At 37.3% G+C, this 13,638-nt stretch overlaps 1 protein-coding gene across 2 annotated transcripts; it reads left to right on the forward strand.

Moving 5' to 3' along the window:
- Positions 1–895: 895 nt before the first annotated feature.
- On the forward strand, positions 896–8,687 carry LOC129422902 (uncharacterized). Of its 2 annotated transcripts, none has more exons than XM_055179050.2 (12): positions 896–2,196; positions 2,347–2,380; positions 2,581–2,666; positions 2,809–2,949; positions 3,445–3,593; positions 3,786–3,922; positions 4,013–4,106; positions 4,253–4,352; positions 4,483–4,736; positions 4,896–5,082; positions 5,229–5,356; positions 5,446–8,687. In XM_055179050.2, exons 5-12 carry the CDS (start codon positions 3,567–3,569, stop codon positions 5,758–5,760), a joined length of 1,242 nt encoding a protein of 413 aa, XP_055035025.2. In that variant the 5' UTR covers positions 896–2,196; positions 2,347–2,380; positions 2,581–2,666; positions 2,809–2,949; positions 3,445–3,566; the 3' UTR covers positions 5,761–8,687. The 2 variants fall into 2 exon arrangements, with proteins under 2 accessions (XP_055035025.2, XP_073710094.1); XM_073853993.1 differs by having other exon boundaries at positions 896–1,215.
- The last annotated feature ends 4,951 nt before the right edge of the window (positions 8,688–13,638 follow it).

A 13,638-nucleotide genomic window follows, 5' to 3' on the forward strand; every position in this document is an offset into this window, starting at 1 on the left:
TGATATTGTTTTGTTTTCTTGTAAGAATTGTATTACAAAAGATATTTCCTTCTTGGAATGTTTCTAATGTGAACTTTCACCCTGTACATTTCTTTTGTAAATAAAGTTGTATTTGTCATTTTCATCACTTACAGGTTTTAGTTGCTGGTTCTGTATTATTATTTCTAAATTATTATGTTTCTGTCTCTTCATGCTAGAGCAGTGGTTCACAACTCCAGTCCTCGGCCCCCCCCTCCCAGTATGTTTTAGATGCCTCCTTATATGAAACACCTGATTCCACTCATTAGGCTCCTTCCAGAATGTTTGAAACTTTTCCTTAAAGGAACAGTATGTAAGAAATTTATACCAATTAATCATAAAATGGCCCTGATATGTCACTAGACATTAAGAAATCATTTTCATTTCAAATACTTATATCACTGACAACAGTGTTCTGGCCAGGATATTGTCATTTAAAAAGTCGGGTTGCAGCCCTCAACTGATGTTTATGTTGTCATTTTGTGTATTGGCCACCAGTTGTGTGATTGCAGTACCAGTTTTAGCCACAAGTTTTGTTATTGCAATACCAGTTTTGGCCACAATCCTACATACAGTTCCTTTAATTAACACACTTACAAGCTGATGAACTGAATCAGGTGTTTTATATGTGGAGGCGTCTGGGATGTTCTGGGAGGGGGGGCCGAGGACTGGAGTTGAGAACCACTGTGCTAGAGTAATCAACGTAATAAAAAAGATATTTTGTTTGCGAGGTTTTGCATCTATTATCTGATTTACCTAGATGAATAAAAAAATACTTTTTTAGTAGCAAACACTCAACATTAGTTTGGTGCACACAGGTGTAAAATGTACCCCAGGTGTACAATGAAATATACTGTATCTTTAATGTTTAATTTTCCTGCTGGAGATCCTGGACATCTTGATCAGATACATGGCATCATGGATTCTATGAAATACCAACAGATAAAAAATCCAAACTGACTGTCCCTGTTAGAAATCATACACAGTAAAATTGGCAGTGTTAATTCCGCAGTGTTACTTCACATTTACTCTTTTGGAGTTATGGTAACAACAAATAGTGAAAGATACCCCCTAGTGTTAGTGAAAATTTTGAGTGCTATGTTCTGGTTCGTTAACTTTACACTGTCAAGCTCCGCCCCTCAAGCTCTCTGAAGAGAAGTTTCGTCGGCGCCATTTTCTTTTCACTCTCGTCGAAAGGTAAGCTCCTATTAAAACGTAATTTTTCCATTTTGTGTGAAAAAATTTGAATACGTGTGTTATTTTCTACTTCATAAGTTTTAGTTTGATTAATTTTGTTGAATATATGTTGGTTTAAACTTTTACATTTTGAATAGGCAACTGACCAAATTCGCGGCAAATTCATTCAATAGATAATGTGGTAATGATTAGCTTTTATGTTGTTTCACAGTTTTTCTTTGCTATATGTAGTTGTTGTTTTTTTATTTTTATTAAAATAAGATTTTTTTAACGTATTTCTTAATGTATATGTCTGAAGATGGTTGTTTCAAATAAAATACCTGCTAATTAAAGATTTATGGCGGTTGAAATTGCCATGTTCAAGTATTTATGTGGCTTATGTTTGCATCCGTTTGAAATATAAATGTTTAACACGTGTAATTAAGGCAATATTGTTTTAAATGTGTCGAGTTGCCATGCATGACGTCATACACGTTAACTCGAGTTTAGCGTAAATAACTGGAACAAATAATATCATAAAACAGATCGGTATAACGTTAATCTTGGTGGTTTAGATAGATTAAATGTGTAACATAGTTTTCTTGGGTCGAACTCATGGTCAAACTTCATAATTGCAGTTATATTAACGCCCGATAGAGGGCGATGTGGTCGTACTGTTAGTTCATAGTTGCACTAAGACGAAGAAGAATGCTGTAAACGTTACTCTGCGTGTGCTCTGTTGCTCCACTTTGGTTATACGAAAAAAAACTTTGGTTACACCAAGAAAAAAACTTTGGTTACACGGACTTTTTATAGATGATTGTTTTTTGTAAACAGTACGTTATCATTAATAGTCCGTTATAAAAAAAAACCCGCTGTATTATTTGACGTTATTACTGTTACAATTGCTTCATGTAATCACAGCAGAAGTTGTGTAAATAACGCAATTTGAACTTTAGCTTCTTTTGTCAGCAATGGCAGTGTTTGCATGCTGTGTTGAAGGTAAAGGAAATGTGTGTTAATATTGAAAATGAAACCGCACACAGCTATAACGTTAGTTCAATTTATTGCAGCAGTTTAATTGAAGTTGCTGTGGTAATATTGCATAGTACATATTATTAATATGGTATCCTTTTAATTTTTCTATTGCAGGCAAGCTTAAACTTGATGATTGGAAAGTAGGAAGGTAAACGTATTAAAAAAAATATTGTAATGCTACTACTTATAATATATATTTTGGTGTAAGTCAAACACACTATTTTTTGTTATCTTGTGGACACAATTACACATACTGTCATGTTTATGCAAATTGTTGAACCGGTTTATCTCTTTATTTATATGCATAGCACAATCTTTTCATTTTTGTTAACTGTGAAATTCTTACAGAACATGCTGGTTAAGGTGAAACTAGGGGATGCCCAAAAATTTGTCAAAATATCTGAGCTAAGACTGAAGGATTTTTTTGTCTGCAGGTAAAAAAAATGTTTATTTAGGTGTATTTAGCTGTATTTTAGCAGCAAGCTTCTTAAAGTTAGATTTTTAAAGACCATTCATGTCAAAACTACAATGTAAGCAGTTTAGTTTCTCTTTAACTTCTCTTTAACTTGTTTTCAGCCTTTCTAAAATTTGGTGTCCCAACTGTGCCCGAGGGAGTGAAGATTGTTGATGAATCGGGGACTGAGGTGGATGATGATGTGTTTGAGGACGTAATTAAGGATCCCTCACTTGGAGTTCTCACCATCATATATGGTGCAGGTTTGTATCTGACAGGTTATAGACATTTCCTCAACCTATAGACCCCTTCAAGGTTTGTAAACATTGGATGATTATCGGGTGCGCGCGCAGCACAGGGTCGAACTGTTCATACCATTTAGGCTTTATAATTTAATCTAACAATGCTGAAAAATGATGACTTACCTCAAATGAAGTGAGCACTACAAACACAAGCCTCTTTGATCTTTGCATCGTCCCAGTCTGCACGTTAATTGCTTGCAGACGCAGATGTTGTATTTTTTTGTTTTTGAGATTCTGCATGAATCGCATAAACTTAACGGAAGACCTCGTGCGATTTTCACAGCCCACGACGTAAGTAGGCATTTTTGACGATACCGAATAATACGCAACTCAATCAGCTGTAATGACTTTTCTGACCCCGACATGCGCAGTGGGAACAGCCTGTGACGTGAACCGTGAAGGGGTCTATTACTAACATGCAAACTTTTTTAACCACATGAATGTATATGCACCCAGATGTACTATCTGCCTCTCCACAAGCCTCTCCTGTGCAGTCAGATCGGTCACTTTCTTCGTCCACTGACTCCAATGAATCACGTGATACAGTCATCATTGCGGAAAGCCCTTCCAGTAAACGAATGAGGATAGATTCCGAAGCCAAAAGGGTGGGGATCGAGATTTTAATACTTGAGCATTTTGAGAAGTGTTAACATTTGATATGTGTGATTGGAGTTTAAAAAGAAAAATAAAACTTTTAGAATAGATACCGTTAATTAATTGTTTTAAATTATGCTGGAATTGCAATGAAATGTCTTAACATGCCATATTTATTATTTTTTTTCTCAATTGATTTTTAGTTGGTAGAATCCATTCTGATCCAGAAACCAGGCGGGGAGCAAATAATAAATGAATACAACCGAACAAAGTCTTTGGGGGATGAAACAAGGAGAAAAATGGTTAACATCCTGGCCGCTGATATGACAGAAAAAAATGGGTAATCAGCATTATGATCATTATTATTAAACGATAATTGTCTTTTAAACATTGTATCGTTTTAAGCCAATCTAATTTCTTAATTATGCAGTTCATCCCCACCAAGGCAGGTGAAAGAAAAATATGCCAGAGGAATTGTGGCTTTGTTTCCTTACCTCAGTGATCCCTTTTCCAAAAATGGCTATGTAAGTGTCACTCAGTTTTTGCATTGAAAAATGCTGACATTTTAAATGCTGTTGATCACACACACCCATGCTAGAGTTGTTGTTCCTGAATTATAAGTTATTTAATCATTCAGGTTTTTTTTGTTTCTGTATTTTTGTTTTGTAAGGAGCATTACTATGATGGTGAGAGCGGCACTGGATACTTAGCATGGAGAATTAAGACTATACAGAGAGGCTTGGCTAAAGAGAGACGAACATCATTTGAAGGTACACAATCAAATTCAGAAATCTTTTGACCTCTAAGCTACTTTCTGTACCTGTACGAAGTTTACTTTGATGATATGAGGAAAAAACTTAAGTGTTTAAGATCATAAAATGCTCTGGTGTTTACCATCAGGACAAGGACCATCTGCTGAGGGGATGTCTGGTGGACCAACTATAAGACGAGAACCACAATTTGCTCCAGAGGCTGTCTTGAGTGAGGATGAATGCAAGGAAGCAATTGCATTCATGAAGCATTCTGCTGATGAGGACTCCGTCAAGATGAAAATGAAGTTGACATTTGACTATCGCCATGGCATGGTTCTTGACCCTGTGCAGTCGAACAATATACTGACAGTCTTTCCACGTTTCAAAGACATTAAAGGCTTGGTATGCGTTCATAATAATTTTGAGCAATTTTTATAAATTTATTTCTGATGTATAAAAAGTGATTCAGTGCTTAAATAGATTTCTATTTAATAAGATGTTGACTGGTTCTCACAGATACAGATTTTAGGTAATTAGGTCATTTTTTTGTCCACTTGTTAGATTAAACAAGACTTCGTTCTGATGTTTGGAGGAGCAGTGTCAGGTAAGCTGCTGGAGAGGTGGCCAACCATGTTCAAGAAAAAGGTTATTCAGCATTGCAAAAATCTTCCGACCACCAGTGATGTGCAAGAACTGCTGATAGCTGCTGAACATCCCACTGATGACTCTGAAGAGAGTGCTAATTTTGGTAAGATGTTTAAGGTTAATTAAAATATTGCAGAATTTGTTCAGTAATAGTTAATATCATGATTAACACTTAAAGGACCATTATGGTAGAATGCATTTTTTGTACTGTTCATTAATTTTCATTATTGCTAACTTGTATCTAAACAGTTTGGGACAGTGATCTCTCCTCCAAACTACTGCTTTTGCATTTGATCCCACCTTCTGCTCAAGGCAGGAAGAGGCCAGGAAAGGTGTCTGCTTCTCAAGCAGAGAGGCATCTTGTTGTCTTCAAGAAGGTTGGTTTTTTGTTTGGTTGTTAAATTTATTTGCTTATTTATTTTATGAATTAGTAATATTTTATTTACAATTTGCTTTGTTTTCTCAGAGTGGAACAAACATAGAAGAGCATCTTCGAAACATCACTGGGAGTGACCAACCCTATCTCTTGGCTGTGGGACCTCAGAAGAACGCAGTTCATCAGTACTTCATCATTCTTGATCAGCATGCCATTCCGTGCAAGTCAACCTCTTCTCTTGGTGCCTTTGACGAACTGTTTAAGGCACACTTTGTATTTGGCACTAATTACAACACTATTTTGCACAACATGTACACTTTCATTCAGACTGTGTACAACATAGATGTTGGCAAAGTAAATGAGAGTCCTCGTGTTGCAGAGGTTAGAGTAAGGCTTCTTAGCTAGGGTATCCAGACCAGATGAAGTGTTTTGCTTGTCAGGCCGAGTTCAATGGTTCAAAATTACTTCTTAGGCACTTCAGATTAGTTCATGGTTTTGTTCCTGGAAAGAATCTTCGCCTTAAATGTGCAGAGTCAGGATGTGGTTCAGTGTTTGGTAGTTTTTCAGGTTTTCGGAAACATCTACACATAAAACATGCCGAAGAAAGTGACCAGAGTTTTGACGTCATTGACAACTTGGACACTGCAGTGGCAGATGCAGAGAGTAGTTCTGCAACATTTGATCAGGTTAGCAATGCTGGAGAAGTGGCCACAACATCTGCGTTGTTAAAGTCAAATAAGAGCACTTTGGATATGTGTGCCTCTGCTGTTGCCCAACTAAACGTTGCTGGATTAAGTCAGTCTGCTATAAATAGTTTTGTTTCATCTATGGAAGAAGTTGTTTCTGAAATTCATAGTCAGGCTAAGGATGCAGCTTTGCTCTGTCTATCTTCACAGGACACTGGTACTAAAAGGAAAATAGAAAATTATTTTGAGGAACTAAAAAACCCATTTACGTTGTTAAATTCTGATGCCAAAAGAAAGAAATTGTTTGCAGAAAAATGGGGAACTGTTGAACCAAGAGAAATAGTTCTTGGAACACGATTTGACAGCAGGAGAAATAAAACCACAGGAACGTTTAATCAAGTTATTGTAACTGATAGGTATTCTTATATTCCCATTTTAGAAACACTTAAGGCCATTTTACAAAATCCACAACTAACAAACTTGTTTAAACCCAGACATGTCCCAAAGGAAGGTGTTTATGTTGATCTAAGTGATGCATCATATTTTAAAAGTAATCCCTTATTTGTAACTGAAAAGGATGCTTTACAAATTCAGCTATTTTACGATGATTTTGAGACGGCTAATCCTTTGGGTCCCAAAAAGGGTGTACACAAATTGGGTGCAATCTATTTTACATTAAGGAATTTTCCCCCAATTTTTAACTCCTCATTAGTAAATATTCATTTATGTGCCCTTTTTCATGCACAGGACATTAGGCGTTATGGTTTTAATTCTATACTTGAACCTCTTGTTAATGATTTAAAAGTGCTTGAGATTAAAGGGATTCAGAATCCAGTATCTGGACATTGTATCAGGGGTACGATTGTTCAAGTCACTGGGGATAATCTTGGCTTACATGGCTTGTTTGGGTTCCTTGAGTCATTTGGGGCTCGATATTGCTGTCATTTCTGTCTCCTTGAAAAAGATCGCTTCCAATCTGTGTTCTGTGAAGATAACCCAGAAGTTGTACTTCGAACTACTGAAATGCATTCTTTGCACTGTGAGACAATACAGACTGACTCTTCATTACCTCACATTTATGGTGTTAAACGGGTGTGTTTGTTAAATTCTCTCAAATATTTCAACACTGCCAACAATTTTTCAGTGGATATAATGCACGACGTTCTAGGAGTTGCACAGTTAGAGGTTAAACTTGTTTTGCAATACATTCAGCTTCATTTTCTGAGTGCTAATGATCTTGCTGGCAGAATACATGCTTTTGACTATGGTTATAATCAGCAGCGGAACCGTCCTCCAATGGTCAAATTGTTTGATGGAAGCAATGATTTGGGTTTAAATGCCATCCAATCTTGGTGCTTGTTGCGCAACATGCCCCTATTATTTGGTGATTTAATACAGCAAGATGATAAGTACTGGCATCTTTTGCTTTTACTTCTTCAAATTGTTAACATCATATTTTCTCCAGTCCTAACAGAAGGCATGACCTTTTATCTTAAACATTTAATAGCTGAACATCACCAACTGTTTAAAAACTTGTTTCCAGAACGAAATCTTTTACCCAAACATCACTTCATGCTGCACTACCCACGAAGCATAAGAGAAATTGGACCAATTCTCCACATGTGGTGTATGCGTTATGAAGCTAAACACAAATTTTTTAAAACACAATTGAAAAGCTTCAAAAACATCACTAAAACACTAGCCAAAAAGCACCAGAGTTGTATGGCAATGTATTGGGAGTCTTTTAGCCATGATAGATTGTCTCTTGGCCCAGGAAAGATGATGGCGCTCAGTGAACTTAAAGGTGGTCAAGAAATGGCCTCCAGACTTGGAGCGGTAATGTCAGATCTCATCTATTGTGTAAAGTGGATCAAGCACCATGGAACTGAGTATCGCCCTGATTTTATAATCTGTACTCAAGTAGCATGTGAGATGCCAGTGTTCTGCAAGATTAAGACCATTGCTGTAAAAGATGAAAATGTTTTGTTATGCGGAACACTACTGGAAACTGTATGTTTTGATGACCATTATCATTCATTTAAAGTCAGACTGCACCCAGACAGAGTTTTAAAGGTTGTGAATGTTGAGGAGTTATGTTATTTTAAACCATTTGATATCCAGATGAAATACGGTACAACAGATTCTGCACTGCATGTAGTGCCGTACTGTCATTTCATGCAGACTTGATGTTTGTGTTTTTTATTTTTGTGCATGTATGTGTATGTTTCTAAAGCCTGAATGTGTTTTAATAAACGTTTTTAAGAGGTAATTTGACATCGTATTAGACTTATTATTACTTTTAAAAGTGTAGAAATTAACACTACTAAAATATTTTTGGAAACACTTTACAGTGTCATTGGCAATAAAAAACACTCTTTTAGAGTTAATTTTACACTGTAACAGATTAACATAATTACACTACAGAGTGAAATACTAACACTTAATGGTGTTTATTTTATTGACCTTTAACCTTTAATAACACAAAATAGGTGTTAAAATATTTTTCTTAGGGAGTTAATTTTCATCATTAAAAGTGTAAATTATCTCTACATTAGTGACAAATTAACACTAAACTGAGTTAATTTCCCCATAGTGTTAATTGTTGTAACACTGTTTGGTGTTGATTAGTGTTACATTTCTACTCAAAATAGAGTTAATTTTACTCTTAAAATTTAACACTATGTCTAGAGTTAGTTTATCACCAATTCTGAGTGGGACCAAATACACTCGGGCACAGTGTTAATTTCAACTCTTATAGAGTTAATTTAACACTGCAAATTTTACTGTTTATAATGGACAATGGTTGGATCTTCCTTCAGGGCAATGATCCAAAACAAACATCAAAATTAACACAAAAATTAGTCACTGAGCAAAAGTGTCCCAGTCCCCTGACCTGAACCTTACACTGTAAAAAACGTGCTGTAATTTTGCAGCTGGTTGCCAGTAACTTACTGTAGAAGATAAAGGCTAAAAATGTTTCATATTCATTTAACTTTGAACAAACTGTTGCCAGTAAATAACATAAATGTAAAATCTACAGTAACGTACTGGCTGCTAGTTCCCAGTAATACCCATTAATACTGTAATTTCTACAGAAATATTTTACAGTGTAAAGAAAATGAGTGGGATGAACTAAAGAGAAGAAGAACCAACAGCTGGAATCTGAAGGATCTGGAGTGATTCTGCATGAAGGAATGATCTCTGATCTCTTGTCAGGTGTTCTCCAAATTCATCAGGCATTATAGGTGAAGACTCAGAGCTGTTCTCTTGGGAAAAGGAGGTTGCATAAAGTATTGAAAAAAAGGGTATGATTAATTGCGAGCAGTGTATATAAAGGAAAATATTTCTCTCATAATGAGATTTCCCCCCATTTAAAATGATTATTCTCCAATAAAAGGTTGGATTTTTGTAGATTTTTTAAATAAAAGATCAAAAGTATTAATGATGCAGATTTACCTTCACAGCCTTCTTTGGCCATATTCACAAAGGGTAGGTAGGCTATGAATAATTTTGAGCACGACTGCTCAATGAAGAGTTTCGTTGCAAAACGAGATAACTCTGGGTTTTTTTCAGAAATCTCGTCTTTTGGTGGGCATTCCAATTAATATCATTTCAAATGCAGTTGGTTTGTTTTGATTTAAACCTTTATAACTTAAAAAAAATACAGCTAAGTAGCACCATAATACAAAATAATAACATGATAATAATAAACATGTTTTGACAAAAATGTATCTCATTTTGCAACGAAAGTATTCATATATATATATATATCAGTTCTTTCTGGTTTTCAAGGTTTTCAAATCTGTTTTTCTAAAAGCCCTTCCCAGCCTTGTGATATTCTACTAATAGAAAATTCACTGTTTGTATCATTCTGCCACATACTGGTCATTTTAGAATAAGTGAGGGAGGTTTCTTTAAAGAGGCCCTTCCACATAAAACCGTTTTTACTTGTATTTTATGATATGTGTTAGGTCCATATGTGTTTGTGTTGTGTCGTGAATGTGAAAATTAACTTCCATCTCCTCTGTCAGATCTAGCCACTGAAAAGAAATAAGCAGAGAAATCAGGTCAGTTTAAAAAGCTTATCAGTGTGGCGTAGAATTGATCGAGGTGATTACTATTCATGAGCTCTCCAACTTGAGACCGCGCCCACATAATACATCTAGTTCAGTGAGTTTTCATAACAAGTTACAGCAAGGATGGCTAAACCTCAACCGTACCGTATTCGGGCCATTGTTTTACGTTGAGAGACATCATTCCTATTAAACGAGGGAATCATAACAGTTGGTACATGTTTGGATGTTCAGAAGAACACTGGATTTGAAGAGAGACTGCGATTAAAAAGCAATGCTCCTCCATCAATATTGGATCCGGACAGAATGGCGCAGCTTATGTGAGTAAAACACTTTAGTACTATTATGTGTCACAGTAGCGGGCGGTGACTTCTCTTCCGAGGGTACGCGAATTCATGCTGCACACGCGTTGAAAGGGTTTATGATAAAAGACACACGTGTGTGTGAGTAAAACACTTTAATTCAATTCAATTTTATTTATATAGCGCTTTTCACAATACTCAATTGTTTCAAAGCAGCTTTACATTAATAGAAGCAGTAAAAGCACAGAAAAACGACAGATAGCACAACATAATACACAATAGCATAAGCAGTCAAATTTGCTGCGGCTATGACGCGACATTATGAGCGAGCGTATTACTAATGTAACGTCTAGGAGAAGAAGCTAAGTTAAGCCCAAGCAGGCTACCTCCCTGGGTTAAAAACCCCCCTAGGAGAAAAAAAACAAAAACCCCGATTTGTTTAGCCGAGGAAATAAAAATAAAAGTCCTAGGAGGGAAAAACCCTTGGGAGATATACATGTATACACACACATATAAACGGATAAGGAGCTTAAGCGGAGATTAAGCAGAGATTAAGCGGATATTAAGCGGGTCCTGCCGGTGGTCGTTGGTCAGGCATCAGCTGGGCATCACATTGAAGGACGACCAGTAGATCAGAGGTGTGCCGACTTTCACATCTACCGGAACTGGGTCTGTTTGTCCCATTGTCCTCAGGGTCAATGGGACCCAGGGACGAGACCGGGAGAGAAAAACAAAATCATATTAGCGTAGGGGCCGTTCACATGTAATGCAAGTGTCACACAGTGATGTGGTTTAATCAGCTTAGTTTAGACAGAGTAACTATTGCGGCATAATTATATTATCCACAGTTGAGGATTTTGCAAATTGGGGGCCCACTGCAACGGTATATATGGTAACTAAGGGTCACCTTCCGATTTTTAAGAGAAAATGAAACCTGTCGACCCGTTTGACTAAGGCCTGTAACCCCACTGTCGTAGTTAATGCAGGTTCAGTGGCAAACGGGTCTATATTGCATACTATTTACAAGATCACGAGAAAACGCCAACATCGCAACCTGAGCATACGTGTCAACCCGTTTGACTAAGGCTGGAGGCCCCACTGTCGTCGTTAATACAGGTTCAGTGGCAAACGGGTCTGTATGGCATACTATTCACAAGACACACGAAAGCACCAAAATCGCAACCCGACCACACGTGCCAACCCGTTTGACTAAGGCCGGAAGCCCCACTGTCGTCGTTAATGCAGGTTCAGTGGCAAACGGGTCTGTATGGCATACTATTCGCAATATAAAGAAAGCTCCAAAATCCCAACCCAACCATACGTGCCAACCCGTTTGACTAAGGCCAGAAGCCCCACTGTGGTCGTTAATGCAGGTTCAGTGGCAAACGGGTTTGTATGGCATACTATTCACAAGACACAGAAAGCGCCAAAATCACAACCCAACCATACGTGCCAACCCTTTTGACTAAGGCTGGAGGCCTCACTGTCGTCGTTAATGCAGGTTCAGTGGCAAACGGGTTTGTATGGCATACTATTCACAAGAACACGAAAGTTCCAAAATCGCAATCCGACTATAGGTTAAGATAAGGTTTTTATTTATTTATTTGGTTGGTCTGTGTTATGACCGCGAGTGCTTTGTTCCGTACAGATAACTATTTCGAGTTAAGTACTTTTACTAGACAAATTATGCGAATGCTTTGTTGAAGAGAAAAGTTTTAAGTCTAGATTTAAAATTATCGACTGTGTCTGATTCTCGGACATCGGTTGGTAAATCATTCCAGAGCTTAGGGGCTAAGTAGGAAAATGACCTTCCACTTTTAGACACTTTTGATAGTCTAGGGATAATCAAGAGACCAGAATTTTGCGACCGTAGTGTGCGTGATGGATTGTATTCTCATAGTAATTCTCTAAGATATGAGGGTGCTAGGCCATTTAAAGCTTTGTAGGTGATTAGTGATATTTTAAATTGTATGCGATATTTAACTGGTAGCCAGTGTAAAGATGCCAGAATTGGGTTTATGTGGTCGTACTTTTTAGATCGAGAAAGTACCCTTGCGGAAGCGTTTTGAACTAGCTGAAGCTTGTTTACTTGATTTGCATGGCATCCCCCGAGTAGCGAGTTACAATAGTCTATTCTAGAGGTCATAAAAGCATGGATAAGCTTCTCTGCGTCAGATGTAGACAGTATATGGCGTACTTTTGAGATATTTCTAAGATGGAAGAATGCTGTGCGGCAGACGCTGGCGATATGACTATCGAAGGATAAGTTGCTGTCGAACATCACACCTAAGTTCCTAACCGTGGAAGATGGCACCACAGTGCAGCCATCTATGTGCAACTTGTAATCTGACATATTATGTTTGTAGTGATTCGGTTCAATAATAAGTATCTCTGTCTTATTGGAGTTCAGCTTAAGAAAGTTATGTGCCATCCAGTCACTAACATCGCTAAGGCAGTCTGTAAGCTTAGAAAACGTGTGTGTTTCGCTGGGATGTGAGGAGATGTAAAGCTGGGTATCATCCGCATAGCAGTGAAAACTTATGTTATGTTTCCTGATAATGTCTCCTAGAGGTAACATGTATAACGAGAACAGGATAGGACCTAAAACCGATCCCTGCGGTACACCGTATTTATCCAGGGAGTGATATGACTCTTCCTCGTTTACATAAACAAAGTGATAGCGATTGGTTAGATACGACCTAAACCAGGCTAGCGCCTGACCACTGATACCAACATAGTTTTCTAGTCTATTGAGTAAGATTGTATGATCTATTGTGTCAAAGGCTGCACTAAGGTCTAATAATATAAGAATTGAGATTTCACCACGATCGGATGTTAATAGGAGGTCATTTGTAACTCTAAGCAACGCTGTCTCTGTGCTATGGTGGGGCCTGAATCCTGATTGGAACTTTTCATATGTACTATTATTTGTCAAGAATGTGCGTAACTGGCTTGCCACTACCTTTTCTAATATTTTCGAAAGAAAAGGGAGATTTGAGATTGGTCTAAAGTTATTAAGCTCTCCCTGATCAAGCTGTGTTTTTTTTAAAAGCGGTTTAATGACTGCTAGTTTGAAAGCTGTTGGAACGTATCCTATTTCTAGTGATGAGTTAAAGATATTTAGAACCGGGGTTGACACTACAGGGAATACCTCTTTAAGCAGTTTTGTGGGAACGGGGTCTAATATACAGGATGATGATTTGGATGATGTAACTAGTCTAG

Source organism: Misgurnus anguillicaudatus, chromosome 16 (genome assembly GCF_027580225.2).
Source record: "Misgurnus anguillicaudatus chromosome 16, ASM2758022v2, whole genome shotgun sequence".
Classification (NCBI taxonomy): domain Eukaryota; kingdom Metazoa; phylum Chordata; class Actinopteri; order Cypriniformes; family Cobitidae; genus Misgurnus; species Misgurnus anguillicaudatus.

Coding starts and splice junctions, on each gene's coding strand:
- LOC129422902 (XM_055179050.2), top strand. CDS start 3,567: ATGAGGATAGATTCCGAAGCCAAAAGG. Junction 3,923..4,012: donor GATATGACAGAAAAAAATGG/GTAATCAGCATT, acceptor TTAATTATGCAG/TTCATCCCCACCAAGGCAGG. Junction 4,353..4,482: donor GAGACGAACATCATTTGAAG/GTACACAATCAA, acceptor GTTTACCATCAG/GACAAGGACCATCTGCTGAG.